Source organism: Zootoca vivipara, chromosome 17 (genome assembly GCF_963506605.1).
Source record: "Zootoca vivipara chromosome 17, rZooViv1.1, whole genome shotgun sequence".
NCBI classification, from domain to species: Eukaryota; Metazoa; Chordata; class Lepidosauria; order Squamata; family Lacertidae; genus Zootoca; species Zootoca vivipara.
In genome coordinates, this window is record NC_083292.1 from 18,565,449 (window position 1) to 18,583,094 (window position 17,646).

General features: G+C 49.9%; 1 protein-coding gene across 6 annotated transcripts; it reads right to left on the bottom strand.

Moving 5' to 3' along the window:
* Window positions 1-10: 10 nt before the first annotated feature.
* Window positions 11-16,710, bottom strand: CCDC157 (coiled-coil domain containing 157). Of its 6 annotated transcripts, none has more exons than XM_035099056.2 (11): window positions 16,590-16,710; window positions 14,728-15,031; window positions 12,863-13,034; window positions 9,881-10,580; window positions 8,115-8,192; window positions 6,237-6,427; window positions 5,141-5,317; window positions 4,411-4,579; window positions 3,270-3,409; window positions 1,610-1,677; window positions 11-1,522 (listed from the first exon to the last, which is right to left on the bottom strand). In XM_035099056.2, exons 2-11 carry the CDS (start codon window positions 14,973-14,975, stop codon window positions 1,225-1,227), a joined length of 2,241 nt encoding a protein of 746 aa, XP_034954947.2. In that variant the 5' UTR covers window positions 14,976-15,031; window positions 16,590-16,710; the 3' UTR covers window positions 11-1,224. The 6 variants fall into 6 exon arrangements, with proteins under 6 accessions (XP_034954947.2, XP_034954948.2, XP_060125277.1 ...); XM_035099057.2 differs by having other exon boundaries at window positions 12-1,522; window positions 16,629-16,710; XM_060269294.1 differs by lacking the exon at window positions 3,270-3,409 and having other exon boundaries at window positions 1,290-1,522; window positions 16,629-16,710.
* Between the last annotated feature and the right edge of the window lie 936 nt (window positions 16,711-17,646).

Consider the following 17,646-nt stretch of genomic DNA (forward strand, 5'->3'; position numbering starts at 1 on the left):
CGATTGATTGATTGATTGATGTCATAATTTTATTGCACATGGTATTATTTTAATTATGTCCACAACTGTAATTAATGGAAGCTACTTTGTTCTTGTGAAGCACAAGTTATAAGGTTCAGAAATACTATAAAATAATTCTAGGAAGCCTCACTCCACGGGGAACGGGAGGCAGTTGATGCAGCTGGAAGGCAGAGGGGCTTAGAAGGCCCGTACTTGCAGCCAACAGCTTTGGAAACAGGCTTTTAAAAATAACAACAACATTGAGATTCCCCAAATGTTGAGCTCCATTTATGCTGCTTTTTTGCTGTGTGTTCTTGTCTAGAATCCACACGCAGCATTTAGCAGGGAAGAGTTCTTGGCCTTTTCCACCCAAGTTAAGACAAAAAGCCTTTGGCTTTACCCCCGAGGTCAGAAAAGGAGCTAAGAAAAAATTGGACAGCTGCATTACAGTGATATGCTTCTTTTCTGCAGCAGATCCTTGACCGGGTCACTTCCCCTCTGAGGATCCCCTCCAACACTGCATTTCCTGTTGGAAGATGCGGGAGAGCTAAACACACAAATTACTTTAACTAGGGAGAAGTTCCACTGGTCGCAGCCCCTCGTGGCCATCACAGTTGTGACATGCATATTGTTGAGGTTCTTACTCCTACCTTCCTAGTTTGCTTTTGGTCCAATCACACTTGGAGAACCTTCCTCACCCTGCCAAAGAATGCCTGTTCTGTGCTCAGGTGACCGTCCTACCACAATGGACTGGATTTCAGGGGAAAGAAGCTAATACCTTTTTCTCGCCTCTCTCTCATTTAAAAACTGTAATTGTTTTTTTGGGGGGGAGCGGGGTTGGGGAGCGGGGTTGATTTTTTAAAACTGAAGCCAAATTCCCCACGCTATTGTGGGTTTGTTTTTTGTTTGCAGGGAGGTTACTACACCTGGCAACTCAGAGCAGGGCAAAAGACACAGAAAGATGGTTCCTGCATCCTTGCCTTAGTGAACTCCTCAATTACCCATAAAGCCTTTGGTGAGGCTCACCTGGAGGGGTCACCATTGCAAAGGCGCATGACCGCCTGAGCACAGGAACAGCATTGCACCGATGATTATTTGCGGCCAGGGAGAGGTCCAGCCATTTGGTCTCCCTTCGCCACCAACCAATCCCCACCTCCCACTCCCTGCTTTGCTTTGGAAATGTTGGCAACCTTCTGAACTTGCTCTGCAGGGCCTTTTTTATTGTTATTTCTGGTGTTTCCTGTTGCAACGGCCCGAGTGGCTCGGGGTCCTGCTTTTCCCTTTCCCCCGGGCGTGGGCTCGGGTGGCTGGTTCCTCGGAGACGAAGGTGAATGCCGGTTTCCAGGCGGCCTCTCCCATGGACGGCTTTGGCTGCTGGCTGCTGAAGGCCCTTCGGACGGGGGAGCCGTTCTTCGAGGCACTGCGGGTGCTCTTAGATCTGTTTGGGGCCGGGCTGCCTGGGCTCCTGGGGCTGGCAGGAGGCCTCAGCATTGCTCCTTGGGCACTCGTCTGTGTGGGATGCCTGCAGATGAAGCAGATGCAAAGAGGGGGCTGAGGAAGGGCCTTTTTTCGTTCATGGTTGGAGGATGCTTCAAACCAGGACACTCACCTGGTAGGCATGTGTGTCCCGCTGTCTTGGGGAGAGGACAGATTCCACAGCTGGGTTGGAGGAACAAGCTGCAGAGAGAGGAGTTCCATATTAAATTCCGATATACCTTAGGACAGGCATGTCAAACTTGCAGCCCTCCAGATGTTTTGGACTACAATTCCCATCTTCCCCAACCACTGGTCCTGCTAGCTAGGGATCATGGGAGTTGTAGGCCAAAACATCTGGAGGGCCGCAGGTTTGACATGCCTGCCTTAGGCGATGGGTGGCACCTCTGTTTTACTTATTTATAAAACAATTTACCGTATTTTTTTTTACCATAACATGCACTTTCCCTCTCCTAAAACTGAAGGGGGAAAGTCGCTGAGTGTTATGGAGTGAAGGCACGGACGGCAGCGGATCCCTCGAGCGGAGGGATGCGTCTGCCGCCAGAGCCATAGCTCCCAGCTGTTTGGGAGCAAGGAGCAACCCGAAATCGGGCTTTCCCCAGTCCCTCCGCCAGCGGCAGAAGGTGAGGGGTGACAAGCAGCCCCAAAGTGGGCTTTCCCTGCTCCCTCCGCAGCCTCCGCCAGTGGCAGAAGGTGGGGGGGGGCCTTGATGAGCAGCCCGAAATCGGGCTTTCTCCGCTCGTTCCGCGGGCCCTGTCAGCGGCAGAAAATGGGTGTGTGTGACAAGAAGCCCAAAATCGGGTTTTCTCCGCTCCCTCCAGGGGCCCCCGCCAGCTGCAGAAGGTGCAGGGGCAAGAAGCAGCCCGAAATCGCGGCAAACAAGAGGGAAGGGGTACCGGGTCGCTCAGCTGCTTTAACGAGAGAGAGAGATCTCAAAAGATCCCACTGATGTGTGTGTGTGTGAGAGAGAGAGAGAGAGAGAGCTCAAAAGATCGTGGGCTCATTAGGGCAGTGGGAAAGCTTCCCAGCATCGCTCAGCTGTTTTGAAGTGTGTGTCATGTCAACACACACAGCCCTTGAGTTTATTCAACACCCCCACCCCTTTATTTGATTTAACACCCACCTACAAATACACACACACACACACACACACACACACACACACACACCCCTTGACTTGATTCAACACACCCCCAGCCCTTGAGTTTATTCAACACCCCCACCCCTTTATTTGATTCAACACCCACCTACAAATACACACACACACACACACACACACACACACACACCTTGACTTGATTCAACACACACACACCCCTTGAGTTTATTCAACACCCCCTTTATTTGATTCAAAACACACACACCCCTACAAACACACACATCCACACCTTGGCTTGATTCAACACCCAGGAGAGCAAGCCCAAGCTTACTCTGAATGTGAGAGGGTTTTGTATATGGGGCATCAAAAGCAGCAAAGAGAATAATAACTGGGACTAGCCCTCAAAAGTCACAGATCAGAGACTAAATCCAGCACTAAACCCTACACTGCCAGCCTCCTCACCGCTCTGCCGGCAGCCTCCCCTTTCCCATGAAGCCCCGGGAAGGTTTGGGAGCGGTGGGCAGGCTGTTTGCTGTTGCACCGCACTCAGAATATTTTTGTTTGTTTTCCTGCTCTAAAAACTGGGTGCGTGTTATGGTCTGCGAAATACGGTATATATAACCAACCCCCCCCCCATTTGCTCCCGTCGCAATGGCTCTTCCCATTTTGGAGCTACCTTAGGCCCTTCCTGCTGCGCTGCCTCTCTCATTTTGGCCACTGCGGTTCGGAGGCGCGAGTTCTCTTCCTCTAGGATGCTGATACGAATGTTGTTGGCCTGCAGCTGCTTGCCCATGTCCTCCATGACGTCCCCAGTTCCTGTGACAGAGCCAGCGAGGACGGACTGGGCATCACGGGCTCACAACATTGAAATGGGCGTGTCAAGGCCAGACCCTTAACTCAGCAGCCCCTTTCTCTTCCCTAAACTATCCCTTTCAGATTACTAAGGAGGCCTTGGCCTACAATAGGAGCACATCTGGACACAGGAAGGTTCCTCATACTGAGATAGACCATTGCCCCATCGTACTCAATATTGCCTACTCAGACCGGCAGCAGCTCTCCAGGGTCTCAGGCAGGAGACCCCTGGGAACTGAACCTGGAACCTTCTGCCACTGAGCCTGTTATTCGCTTATGTGCTTATTTAGTAAAGGAACCCCTGACCATTAGGTCCAGTCGTGTCCGACTCGGGTTGCGGCGCTCATCTCGCATTATTGGCCGAGGGAGCCGGTGTACAACTTCCAGGTCATGTGGCCAGCATGACAAAGCTGCTTCTGGCAAACCAGAGCAGCACATGGAAACGCCGTTTACCTTCCCACTGTAGCAGGACCTATTTATCTACTTGCACTTTGACATGCTTTTGAACTGCTAGGTTGGCAGGAGCTGGGACCGAGCAACGGGAGCTCACCCCGTCACGGGGATTCGAACTGCCAACCTGCTGATCGGCAAGCCCTAGGTTCTGTGGTTTAACCCACAGCGCCACCCGCGTTCCCTTATTTAGGGAAACAGTTTTTGCTAAATGACAGGCGACGCTACCTAATAGCAAGAGGTATTAGCCATGACAGCTGTGGTCTGCCTCTGGATGCCAGTGACTGGGAATCACAGATAGGGAGAAATGCTTAGGTCCTTCTTGCAGGGTTCCCTTGGGGGCATTTGGTTGGGCACTGCGAAATCAGGATGTTGGGACCAGATGGGTCCCCTTTGGCCAGATCCAGCACCCAGACTCTGATGATGTTCTTAGGTGCAACTTCTAAGCCCCTCCCCTTCCTCCCATTAGCTCCTCCCCCTGGCACAGAGGACCTCCCTTCCCTTGGCCTCCTTACTTTCAAACTGTGCCTCCGCAGGGATGTGAAGGTCCGGGAAGAAGACCAGCAGCCTCTCCCTGTCTTTCAGCTCCTCAACCAGCTCTCTCAGCTCAGAGGCGGTCGTCTGCAGCTCAGACACATGCTGCTCCAAGCTCTGCTTTTCCTTCTGCGCTCGCTCAGTCAGCTTCTGCAGTGATAACCAAACAAACAAACAAACCCCTGTGTTGCAAGAAGTGAGTCAGCAATGTCAAAGGCAACACGATGAACATGTGCAATATACAATGCACAATATGAAAATCTTTCTAGGATTTCCTCAGAACATCACACGTTCTGAAGAAATTCTATAAAGATTTTCATATTGTACATTGTATATTGCACATGGTCATCGTGTTGCCTTTGATATTGCTGAAGCTTCTGCAGCGAGACAGGAGGGGTGCGGTTAAACCTGGTGCCCTCCAGCTTCTTTGGACTACGACTCCCATCAGCCCCAGCCAACACAGCCATAGGATGCCGGGGCTGTTGGGAGCATGGCTGATGGGAGTTGTAGTCCAAAACAGCCAGAGGCCACCAGGTTGGCAAAAACTGGCATAGATTATGGCGTATAAAAGTTTAACACGGCAGAATGGCTAGAAACTTTTTCGCCGCAGTTTGATGAGAATTATCATCCTTCTCTGTGCAATTTGTCCTGCACTGGCGAGACATGGCCTGGGCATGCCAGGCATCCCTGCCCTGCCCACGTTCTACAGACCTGCTGCTCTGTCAGCTGGTGCTGGATCTCCCACTTCTCCTCCTGCATCTCCTTCAGCCTCTCCTTCAAGAGGTACTGGTCCTCCTCCCTGTCAGCCAGGCTGGTCTTCAGCTGCTCACACTCCTGGTCCAAATTATCCAGCTGCTTCATCAGAGTCATGTGCTTGGTCTGCAGGGACTTCAGCACGAGGGGGAGAGATCTTGTTAGTTTGGACTCAACAGATGCAAGGTGGAAGGCCAATGACCAGCCGATTCGTCATGTCGAAGGGGCAGGTTGTAAACAGTGGGGGATGACAGGTTAAAGGCACCCCAGTTTGCATTCTGCGGGAGGTTTCAAAGCTGCTTCACTTGCAGAAGGTCCCAGGTTCAATCCCCCAAGTAGGGCTGGGAAAGATTCCCTGCGTGAAACCCCGGAGAGCTGCTGCCATTCAGTGTAGGCAGCGCTGAGCTAGATGGACCAGTGGTTTCACTCTGGGATAGCTCCATTCGTAGAGCACGAGACTTCATCTCAGGGTTGTGGGTTCGAGCACCACCTTGGTCAAAAGATTCCTGCATTGCAGGGGGGTTGGACTAGATCAGTGTTTCCCAAACTTGGGTCTCCAGCTGTTTTTGGACTGCAACTCCCATCATCCCTAGATAGCAGGACCAGTGGGCAAGGCTGATGGGAATGGTAGTCCAAAAAAAACAGCTGGAGGCCCAAGTGTGGGAAACCCTGGACTAGATGATCCTTGTGGTTCCTTCCAGCTCTATGATTCTGTAATTCTAAGGTGATTCCTATGCACTGCAACAGGGAATGAGATCCGACCCGCCTCCTCCGTCATGGGGCTGCTGGGAGTTAGAGTCAATGTGGTGTATTCGTTAGAGTGTTGGACTAGGTCCTGGGAGACCAGGTTTCGCACCCCCCACTTGGCCACGAAGCTCACTGGGTGACCTTGGGCCAGTCCTATCTACCATGTAGGTTGGTTGCGGGGAGGAGAACTAGTATGCAAGCCACCTTGAGCTCCTTATAGGAAAAGGTGGGAGATAAATGAAATAAATCACAGCATCAAGAATAGGTTGCCCACCCTGATGCCCCTAGACAGGAGAGTTGCCCACACCTCTTTGTGTCGGAGCACACTCTCAGCTTTGGCCTTCTCCTTCTCCAGCTCAGTGATGGCCCCATTCAGCTGCTGCCTGGTACTCTCCAGTTGGCTCGTGAGGACCTCAAGCTGGCCTTTCAGCTTGTCCACCTCTGCTTTGGACACCTTCGTCTCCCTCACCTCCTGCAACAGCTCGCGCTTCGCTCGCTCTGTGGAATGCACAATAGCTCAAGAGCATCATGCCGCACACCAGTGGTTTGCCAGTTCAGATTTCAGGCAAGGAAGCAAGAGTCAGACTGGTCCCAGAGGCTGGCTCTTAAATACAGTGGTACCTTGGGCTCTTGAACTTAATCCATTCCGGGAGTCCGTTCGACTCCTGAAATGGTACCAAAACCAAGGCTCAGCTTCCGATTGGCTGCAGGAGCTTCCTGCACTCAATCGGAAGCTGCGGAAACCGTGTCGGGCATTCGGCTTCCAAAAAACGTTCGCAAACCGGAACACTCACTTCTGGGTTTGAGCCGCTCGGGAGCCAAAACGTGTGAGTACCAAGGCGTTCGGGATCCAAGGTATGGCTGTACATTCAAAGTTAAATTGCAAAAAGTGGTGGCCACAATCCAGCACTGTTACAGGGGTGCCTCGACTTATGAATTTAATCCATTCCAAAGACACCTTCGTAGGTCGAAAAATTCGTAAGTCGAAAAGCGCCATTGGAAACGCGATTTCCCATAGGAATGCATTGGAAACAGAAAAATTTGTAAGTCGAAACAACCCCATCTAAAAATTCGTAAGTCGAAAAAACCCTATCTAAAACCGCCGTGGTTTCCGTTCGGATGTCGATAAATTCGTAAGCGTGCGGCCATTTGCCCCATTCGTAAAGTCGAAAAATTCGGTTGTCGAGTCGTTCGTAAGTCGAGGTACCACTGTACTTGGAAATAAGCACCATGGCATTTCCATTCATTCTTTCACCAGGCTGAAAAAGTCTCCCCGCTATAGACCACTTTGGCAATAATATTAATATTAATAATAATAATAATAATAATAATAATAATGGTACCCCTCCCATCTGACTGGGTTGCCCTAGTCACTCTGGGCAGCTTCCAGCATATACAGAAACATAATAAAACATCAAACATTAAAAAAAAACTTCCCTATACAGGTCTTTGGATGCCTTCAAAAGATTGTATAGTTACTTGACGTCTAACAGGAGGGCGTTCCACAGGGTGGGTGCCACTACCGATAAGGCCCTCTGCCTGGCTCCCAGTAGCCTCACTTCTCGCAGGGAGGGAACCACCAGAAGGCCCTCAATGCTAGATCTGAGAGTCAGGGCTGAACGATGGAGGTGGGGGGCGCTCCTTCAGGTATTCACTTGAGGCTGAGAGGGGGCTGGCCACCCTCTCTCAGCCTCCATGTGGAAGATGGAGCAAGCTTGTTTTCTGCTGCTCCAGAGGGTAGGATCCAAACCAACAGATTCAAATGACAAGAAATAAGTTTCCGGCGAAACATTTGGAAGAACTTCTCAATGGCAAAAGGACAGTGGAACAGACTCCCTTGGAAGGTGGCAGCCTCTCGTTCACAGGGCATTTTTAACAAGGTTGGATGGCCATCTGCCAAGGTTTATTTAATTGTGATTCCTACATCACAGGGGCATGGAATAGAAGACCCTTGGGACCCCTTTCAACTCTACAGTTCTATACCTCTATGATCCCCCTTTCTTCCATCTGCAGTACAGAGAAAACGACACTGGTCTATTATTTGGGACAGTTAGAAGGACTGCAACAATATACTGTGTGTTGTTGTTTTTTACAGTCAAGCAGTATATTTTCTGAAATAAATTACATTAAATGTTCTGAATCTTGGGAATGGCCTGTATGAAATGCTGCCTGGTGTTCCTCTTACCCAGCCCTTGGATGGTGTCTTCCTGCCGTTGGAGCTTCTCTTTCACGGTGGAAATGTTCTGCTCCAGGGCAGCGGCTTCTAGAAGTAGTCAAACAATGTCACCGGTCAGCATGGACCGTAGAGGAAGACAGGAAGCTGCCTTATGCTGAGCCAGACCCATCGATCCAGGTAGCTCGGTGTGTCTGCACTGACAGCCCGTTGTTGAGACGGAAGCTGAGGCGGAAATGCAGGAGCCCTTCGGAATCTAAAGGTTTGGGACAGACTGGGGTCACATCCATACCATACATCTAAAGGACGTGGTTTCCCTCAAAGAGTCCTGGGAACTATAGTTTGTTGAGGGAGTGTAGCTCTCTGAGGGGTAAACTACAGTTCCCAGGATTCTTTGCAGGAAGCCATGTGTTCTAAAAATATTCATGTGCAGCCACAGACTGGCAGGTATCTGAATGGAGAATGGGCAACCTGTTGCCCTCCAGATGCTCTAAATCGCAGGTTCAATCCCCATAAGGGACAGCTGCACATTCCTGCATTGCAGGGGGTTGGATGAAATGATCCACAGAGTTCCTTCCATCGTGATTCTATGATTCCCATTTTCCCGGACAACTGGCTGTGCTGGCTGTAGCTGTTGACAGTCACAGTCCTTGGGGTCTCAAATTTCAGCGGTACCCTGTGCAATGCCAAAAATTCCCCCCCGCCTTGCACCATCCTGTCTACAACATATTTGTGGCACCCCCGAGGCTCCACACCCAGTGCGACTGAACCAAACCAGTCGCGCTCCCTTAAATCCGCCTGACATTTGGAGTCCAAAAACATCCACAGGACAGGTTTCGAGATAGGACTAACTATACAGTCGTACCTCGGAGGTTGAACCGAATCCATTCTGGAAGTCCGTTCGACTTTCGAAATGTTCAGAAACCAAGGCACGACTTCCAATTCGTTTCCGATTTTGCAGGCGCACAGGAAACAACAGCGGAAGCCACGCCGGATATCCGGCTTCCAAAAGAATGGTCGGAAACCAGAACACTCCCTTTCGGTTTTCGATCATTCGGAATGTTCAAATCCCAAGGCATTTGGGAACCTCGAGGTACGAGGTTCAACATATAATACGTGAGAAGTGTAGAATTTTTGTCCTGCTCCTCTCCAGCTTCTGCTTCTGCCTCTGCTTCTGAACTTCTCTCTGCCACAGACTCTCCCTGCTCACTAAATGCTGTTGCCTCTTCAGCTATTGACACCCCCCCCCCCAGTTTGCTCCCTCTTCTCCCTCTGACCACTCACCCTACTCCAATCCCCTGGGGGTTCCCTTGGGGATTCCCCCAGCTGGTGCCTCCCACCATTCCTCAGCATCCAGCCACTCTGTGACATAGAATTTCACTTCTGAGAGGAGGAGGAGGAAGAGGAAGAAGAAGAAGAAGAGGAAGAGGAGGAGTTTGGATTTGATATCCTGCTTTATCACTACCCTAAGGAGTATCAAAGCGGCTAACATTCTCCTTTCCCTTCCTCCCCCACAACACTCTGTGAGGTGAGTGAGGTTGAAAGACTTCAGAGAAGTGTGACTAGCCCAAGGTCACCCAGCAGCTGCATGTGGAGGAGCAGGGAATCGAACCCGATTCACCAGATTACGAGTCCACTGCTCTTAACCACTACACCACACCGACTCCCAGGGATCCCCTGGGAGAAGCCATGGCTATGAAAATGGTACAAATTTGCTTTAAATACACGGTGTGGATGTGAGCTGGCTTTAAAAAAAAGAGACGGGAAAGGATGCTCACTTTTCTGGAGGTCCTCCTTGCCCATCCTCAGGGTGGCCATCATCTGCAGGCTCTCTTCATTCTTTCTTTCAAACGCCCGCTCCGCCTCCTTCCTCTTCTGTTCCTGCTCCTCTCTTTCCTTCTGAAGGCGACTGTCGAAAGTCTCCAGCTGCCTCTTGAGCTCGCCCTTCTGCCTCTCGGACTCTTCCAGCTCTCCCTTCAGAGGGTTGATGAGTTCCATCAGCTTCCGGAGGTGCTTGTTGATCCGGGAGAGGTCCTTGCTTTGCTCGGACGCCCAGTAGCTGATGTCCACAGCCGTGAGCGGCTTGCGGCCCAGGGTCTCCTCCACCATCTCCAGGAACCTGCTCAGAGACGACGGGAGGTTCTGGCTGTTGCAGATGCCGATGATGGCACTGCCCACTTCCCGGAGGCTGAGCTGCGCCCTCTCGCACGCGTCGCAAGGCACCAGGGATGACTCGATGGTCTGACAGTGGGTGCTGCAGATGGGCTTGGCGGCCCCCCGGGCTGGCGGTGCCTCTGAGGAGGTGGCGGGGCAACCGTCCAGCAGCCTGCTGCTGGTCGAGAAGTTCAAAGGAGAGGACCGAAAGCTGGGCAAAGTCATATCTGACTCCGAGAAGCAGATTTTTAAAGACTCGTTCTCAGCTTTCGCCTCCTGGAAGGAAGCATTTGTGCCAACAGCATCCTCTCTGCTGCGTTTTTTCTAGGTATAAAAGAGAAAGGGCGGCATTAACTTTCCAGGTTTTTATTTTATTTTGGGAGGGATCACATGAAAGGTTTGGGGGGGGGAAGCAAGTTTGGGCATGTGCTGTGATCAGACATAGTTTGATACAAATCAAATCAATAACCTTTATTAGGCATGACAAGTTCAGAAGCTTCAGAACAAAATTATGAATAAAACATTCACATTATAAACTTCATGAAATAAAATACATATTAATTGAATTGATATTTTAGAACAATATATCAATTTTCAATTAGCATCCCCTGGTCCTCTCCACAGTGGCCCAATCTCTCTGCGTAAACAGAGCACAAAAACTCAGCCACCACTAAGGTAACTCCATCATTATTATCTGACAATAACCCCTGCATAGTTTGATACTGAGAATATAAGAAATATAAGAATGTAAAAAGAGACTTACTAGATCTTGTTTGGCATCCATGGCCAACTAGATGCCCCAATGTAAAGCATGAATGCAGGATGTATGTGAAAGAGCCCCCTCCCTACTTGCGATTCCTGGCAACTGACATTCAGAGGCGTACTGACTCAGACACTGGAGGGAGAACACAGCCATTGTGGCTAGCAGCTACCGACAGCCTGATGATCCTCCATAAATTGGTCAAACCCTCTTTTAAAGCCACCCATGTTGGTAGCCATTACCACATGCCCTTGTGACCGTGACTCGTAACTCTTCCCAAGGATTCAAATGATGGCAACTTGACCTGTGCTGATAGCAGAAATGGTTGACCCCCACCTTTCCACCCGTAGAAGTGCTCAAGGAGCTTTTCCAGCATTGAGCTTATGATGGAAGATCATTTGCCTTCCTGTTTGGATACCTGCAATGCTTTATGGTGCTGTAGTATAATCAACCAAACCAGGCGTGGATGGGGCCCTGCGACCTTCCAGATGTCGATGGAAGTCCAGCTCCCATCAGCCCCAGCCAGCAAGGCTACTGGTTGACTTGGGGATAATGGGAGTTGTAGTCCAGAAATATCCAGAGAGCCACACATTTCCCCATCCTTGCTGTAAAGGGCAATCCTCCCTGTCACTGATTTTGGCAGCCTGAGACTACAGCCTAAGTGTGTGATTGTATGTTGACAGGTGGGTATCGCCATCTCCAACTCCTCGAAAGATTCCACCAACCGTGTCTACAAAAAAATTATACCCATCACTTGGGAAGACAGGCAAACTAATGCCAGTATACTGGAAGAAGCAAAGATCACCAGTGTCAAAGCAATGATTCTTCAACATCAACTTTGTTGGACTGGTGATGTTTGGATGCCTGATTATTGTCTTTCAAAGAAACTGCTTTATTCCGAACTTAAAAATGGAAAGCGTAAATGCTGGCAGTCAACAAAAGAGGTTTGAAGCCTCTCTCAAGGGAAATCTAAAAATATGTAGTATAAACACCGACAACTGGGAAACACTGGCTTGCAAGCACTCCGATTAGAGAACGGCCTTTACCAAAGGTGTCTTGGACTTTGAAGACGCTCAAACTCAGGACAAAAGGGAGAAACGAGCTAAGAGGATGGCACGCTTGGCAAACCCTCACTGTGGTCAACTCCCGCCCAGAAACCTACGTCTCCACTGTGGAAGGATGTGTGGATCCAGAATTAGCCGGACTCACTGTTAAAGCAGTGTTTATGGAAGACAATCTTACTCGGCTATGAGCGATCGCCATGGAAGAAAGAAGATTGGATTGGAACCTCAAGCACCTGTACAGCCAGCCCTGCATCTCCTGGGGGGTCTTTCAGCAGTAGACCTCCCTGGTCCTTTCAGATTTGCATGGAAATATTCTTGGTACTTTCCCACTGCTTGGTGAAGGGAGATAAAGCACACCTATCTCCTCCCCCATCGTTCTGCCCGGACACTGAGGTCCAGTGCCGAGGGCCTTCTGGCGGTTCCCTCGCTACGAGAAGCTAAGTTACATGGAACCAGGCAGAGGGCCTTCTCGGTAGTGGCACCCGCCCTGTGGAATGCCCTCCCACCAGAGGTCAAAGAGAACAACAATTACCAGACCTTTAGAAGGCATCTTAAGGCAGCCCTGTTTAGGGAAGCTTTTAATGTTTGATGGATTTCTGTATTTTAATGTTTTGTTGGAAGCTGCCCAGAGTGGCTGGGGGAACCCGGCCAGATGGGCGGGGTATAAATAATAAATTATTATTATTATTATTATTATTATTATTATTATTATTATTATCTGGCCAGAGGAAAGTTTGCTCAGTGTGCATGCAGAAGCAGACCAGCCCACCTGGGCAGCCTACCTCAGGCGCCAGCTGCTGGTAGAGGGATCCCAATTTCAGCATGCTGTTCCAGTACTTCTTCACAGCCAGCCCCACAGACATGCATGGTCCTGTTGTTCTTGATGGGGGCACGGCTTGTTCACTGATTAGGCTCTCCGTGTATCTGGTGAAGCTTTGGAGCAGCAGCAGCAACCTTCAGAGGACAGAAAGGACATCCTGCTTCAGTTTTGTAGTTTGCGTTTGAACCCCAATTTTCTTTCCGAAAGGAAGCCCAGAGCAGCTACTGGCAGCAGACCAAAAAACGTTCTCAAAACCAACCACCGCACCCTCCAATGTGTTCTGGGGCAGGTGAAGTTTCCAGACAGGATTGTAGGAAGCTGCCATTGGTCCATCTAGCTCAGTACTGTCTACACTGACTGGCAGCAGCTCTCCAGGGTTTTCAGACAGAGGTCTCTCCCAGCCCTACCTGGAGGTGCTAGGAATGGAACCTGACACTGCTCTGCCACTGAGCTACAGCCCCTCCTCTTTAAAGAAAACCCCATATATTGTGGGATGTACAACACTTCCTGTTTGCCTAGAGTGGACACAGACGGGGATGTTGATCCAGCCAGTGGAACTTCCTGTTACACCTGGTCTGGAGCATCCTCCCCCTGCATGTGACCGGGTGTGACCCTTGGAGATCCCACAAAAGGTAAAGTCACGCAGCTACCTTCCTCTTTTGATGCCTTTTCTTCTCTTGGACTGCACTGCGTGCTCTCTGCCAGCAGAACATGGGCCCATCCTTACAAGGATGTAAGCCACACTGTATCTGTAACTACAAGCTAAAGCCTGCCTTCAGGGATCCAACTGTGAACTGAATGTGAGTAAACTTCTTGTTACTTTTAAAAGAAGCTTCTTGTGTCTTTATTCTTTTTAGGAGGGATAAAGGGGGTCTTACCAGGAATATACTCCAATCTGAACAAAGCCAGATTGGATTGCTTAAGTAAAGAGATTCAAACAAATCTACCAACTAGCTTTCTGCTGTGTAAAGAGGAACGAGCTCTGCTATATATATATGTATATGTATGTGTGTGTGTGTGTGTGTGTGTGTATATATATGACTCACTAGCTTGAATTAGGAAGGATAATCTATATATATAAATGTAAAAATTGTGAAAGTGTGGGATCCACTTTTCTCCGTAACCGCTTGACCGATCGTCCTGAAATGTTGCCGCAACGATCCAGGCCACTCCCCGAGCATTGTTAGAAAAAAAGAATCCCTCAAATCTCACACCTCCGCAGGTACAAATCTCTTTTTCAACAAAGTAAAACAGCGCCCTCAAGTGGATTTCCTCCCACAGTACACCCCCTCCCTTCCTGTGAAATCTACACCACACCCACAAACCCCACCTCCACCACGAGATCCACCACTCACATACATCCATCCAGCAGGGTGTTGAAGACCAAACCAACTGAAAACAGGCCTTTTCCAGCAACAAGGCCCAACATTGCCAAGAGGAGGTAGGGGCCTGCCTGGGGGGGATGGGGGGCCGAATAGGGGGCAGGGACACGTAATGGGTGAGAACAGGGTGGGGGGAGACACAGGGATGAAACCTGCCCTCTCCACAGTATCTTGCCTCGACTCAGGGGGACTCTGAGGCTCAGGGGGATCTGGAGGGGGGCTATTACCCTCCATTTCACAGACTAACGCACAGCAACGCATGCAGGGCCAGCTAGTATTTAATAAATATATCCTCTCCTAGTATCCACAACATTCTCACATATATAATGGATGCAGTAATCTAATTCAAAACCTGTGCCTCCTGCATTCAATGGGGTTTACTTCCATTCCAAGTTAAGAGTGGCTCAACAAGGAATCATTGCAGAACTGCCGGACCTACCCTCACCTGTCAATCACTAGTTCCAGAAGAACCACGTGGGAATGATGGGTAAACTCAGGGTCATTCTGTGCAAAGTCGTAGTGCTCAAGCAAAGCAACCAGGTCCAGGTCACATGACAACTTATCAGGAAACTTCCAGGACGGGTAGCGCACGGCCCCGGCTCGGGTGAAGACGCTGAGGATGGTTCCCTGCAGATCTGTAATATCCTTCCGCAGACTCTCCATGTAGTTTTGGTTAACCAGCAAGGTCACCATGTTGCCACGCTGATGTCATTCCACCAACCACCAACCGGGTCTTAGGGCAGATGTTCCTGGGAAAGGCACAAGCAAGACCACCTACCTTCATCAGGCTAGTCAAGGCAGGGGGAAAGTCTCAAGAGGGGGAAGGTTAAGTTTCCTTCCTGAGTTCCCTACAAATCATGCCCCAACCGTATTACAAGCATGGTGAACCTTAGGCCTCAGGTTTGAATGTAGCCTTTCAGCCGCCATTTATCCATCTCTCAAAACATTCCCCAGGCCACATTCCTCCCTAGCCCTCATTTCACTAGACTGTACAACCAGAAAAATTGTGAGCCACTAGAGTTTGCAGCGGCATAAATTTCCCCAATAAGCACTACAGTACCGATATTTTTCTCCGTTACTTTAAAGCAGTGTACAAAACACATTGTCTTATCGCCAGTCTCAAAAACTGCCTTGCAAAGTAGGCATGATTAACTTAATTTGCTCCCCGCTTGCTAAATTTGTGCTGCGGCTTGCAACCTGAAGAGACGACCTCTTAAAACTAGCTTTTGGCAGGCATGCTACTGCATAAAATGGGATCCTCCTACACACATTTTATTAGGAAGCATCCTGCATACAAGGAAACTGACTCCCAGGACACTGTGCATACTAAAGGTAAAGGTAAAGGACCCCTTGGCGGTTAAGTCCAGTCAAAGGCGACTATGGGGTTGGGGCGTTCATCTTGCTTTCAGGCCAAGGGTGCCACCGTTTGTCCACAGACAGCTTTCCGGGTCATGTGGCCAGCAGGACTAAATCACAATGGAACGGAACACCATGATGGAAACCAAAGTGCACAGAAATGCTGTTTACCTTCCTGCTGCACCAATACCTATTTATCTACAGTGGTATCTCGGGTTAAGAACTTAATTCATTCTGGAGGTCCGTTCTGAAGGTCTGAAACTGTTCTTAACCTGAGGTACCACTTTAGCTAATGGGGCCTCCCACTGCCGCACGATTTCTGTTCTCATCCTGAAGCAAAGTTTTTAACCCGAGGTACTATTTCTGGGTTAGCGGAGTCTGTAACCTGAAGCATCTGTAACTTGAAGCGTCTGTAACCCGAGGTACCACTGTACTTGCACTGGTGTGCTTTCGAACTGCTAGGTTGGTACGGTAGGAGCTGGGACAGAACAATGGGAGCTCACTCCATCGGAGGGATTTGAACCTCCGACCTTCTGATTGGCAAGCCCAAGAGGCTCAGTGGTGTGAGCACAGCACCACCCACGCTTTGTATAGCTTTGTGCATACTAGGATCACATTTCCTATAATTGCTAAATATGATTTGATGGGATTGTTAACAGCAGCCCTAACCTAACCTTGCTCGCCTACATGGGGTGGGGGTGGGAGGAGGTGGAAGGAAGAAAGGCACTCTGCACATGCTCAGACACACACTTGCTGAAGTGCCTTTAAAGGGTCCATATTGCGGGGGTGGGGTGGGGAATGGATCTCCACCAAGGAGGGTTGATGGGAGGAGGGTCCTGACTGGGGTGTAGGCCCAAGATGACTAGCAGAAGCAGCCACGAGTAGCCCAGGCTGGCGAGGAGCCTCAGCCGCGGGGGAGAGGAAATCCCTGTTGCCAATAGACTTCCTCACCTTCCCGCCCAAAGGAGGGACGAGGTGGGCAAGACCCACCTGCCAAACAGCCGCCGCAGCCGCAGCCGCAGCCAGGTTCTTCCGCTCTTCCCAAGCCTCCGCTGCCATGGCAACCCCGAGAGCTTCTTAGGCGCGCCCCTTTGCAACTTAGCGTATAAGCCCCGCCCTTCTTCCTTTTCTATAGAGATACGGGTAAACATGCGTTTGACAAAACGTTCGGTTCGCGTTTCACCAGTCGCTCTATGCAGAGTGGAGCCATGTTAGGAAAGGAATCCGGGAGGCCCGGGGGAGGGGGATGCCCGACACTTCGAAGACCCAATATATTTATTGTGGCACTTTAGAGACATAAGGGATATACCAGGCATCCCCAAACTGCGGCCCTCCAGATTTTTGGCATACAACTCCCATGATCCCTAGCTAACAGGACCAGTGGTTGGGGAAGATGGGAATTGTAGTCCAAAACATCTGGAGGGCCGAAGTTTGGGGATGCCTGGGATATACATACTGCGATAGCAGAGTTTCCTTGATCAGATGCATTAAAGTTGGATTATTGGGCTGTTAGATCAGAACGAAATCCGGGTGGGAGGGGCGGGATGTGAGAAAGAGAATGCAAAAACGGGAAAAGTCCGACAAACTGTTTTTAAAAATCAGATGCACGCAAAAAAAGAAATCGCACTTGCCCCCGCTCACAACGATATTGGCCAGGATTCTACAGAGTACTGGGTGGAAGGAGGTGTTCCCTTGACATCCCTCAGGGTGAAACTAATCTATACTGTGCTTGATATTAGAACAGGATGAGACTTACTTTCGAGTAAACATGCATAGATCAGGTGTATCCTTTATTTTATTTTATTTTAAAATCATGTTTTCATTCGCAAGGACATAAACAAATAATGGGCTCGGGACCGGAAGTGCAGGTTAGAGGCTCTGGAAGTATTTCCCTTAACTTTATGTGAAGAATCAGGGGAGCCACAGACTCCATCGTCTCCGATGCGTCAAACGGGCTCGAAGAGGACAACGCGCATGCGCTAAACACCCCCCCCCCCACATTTATACC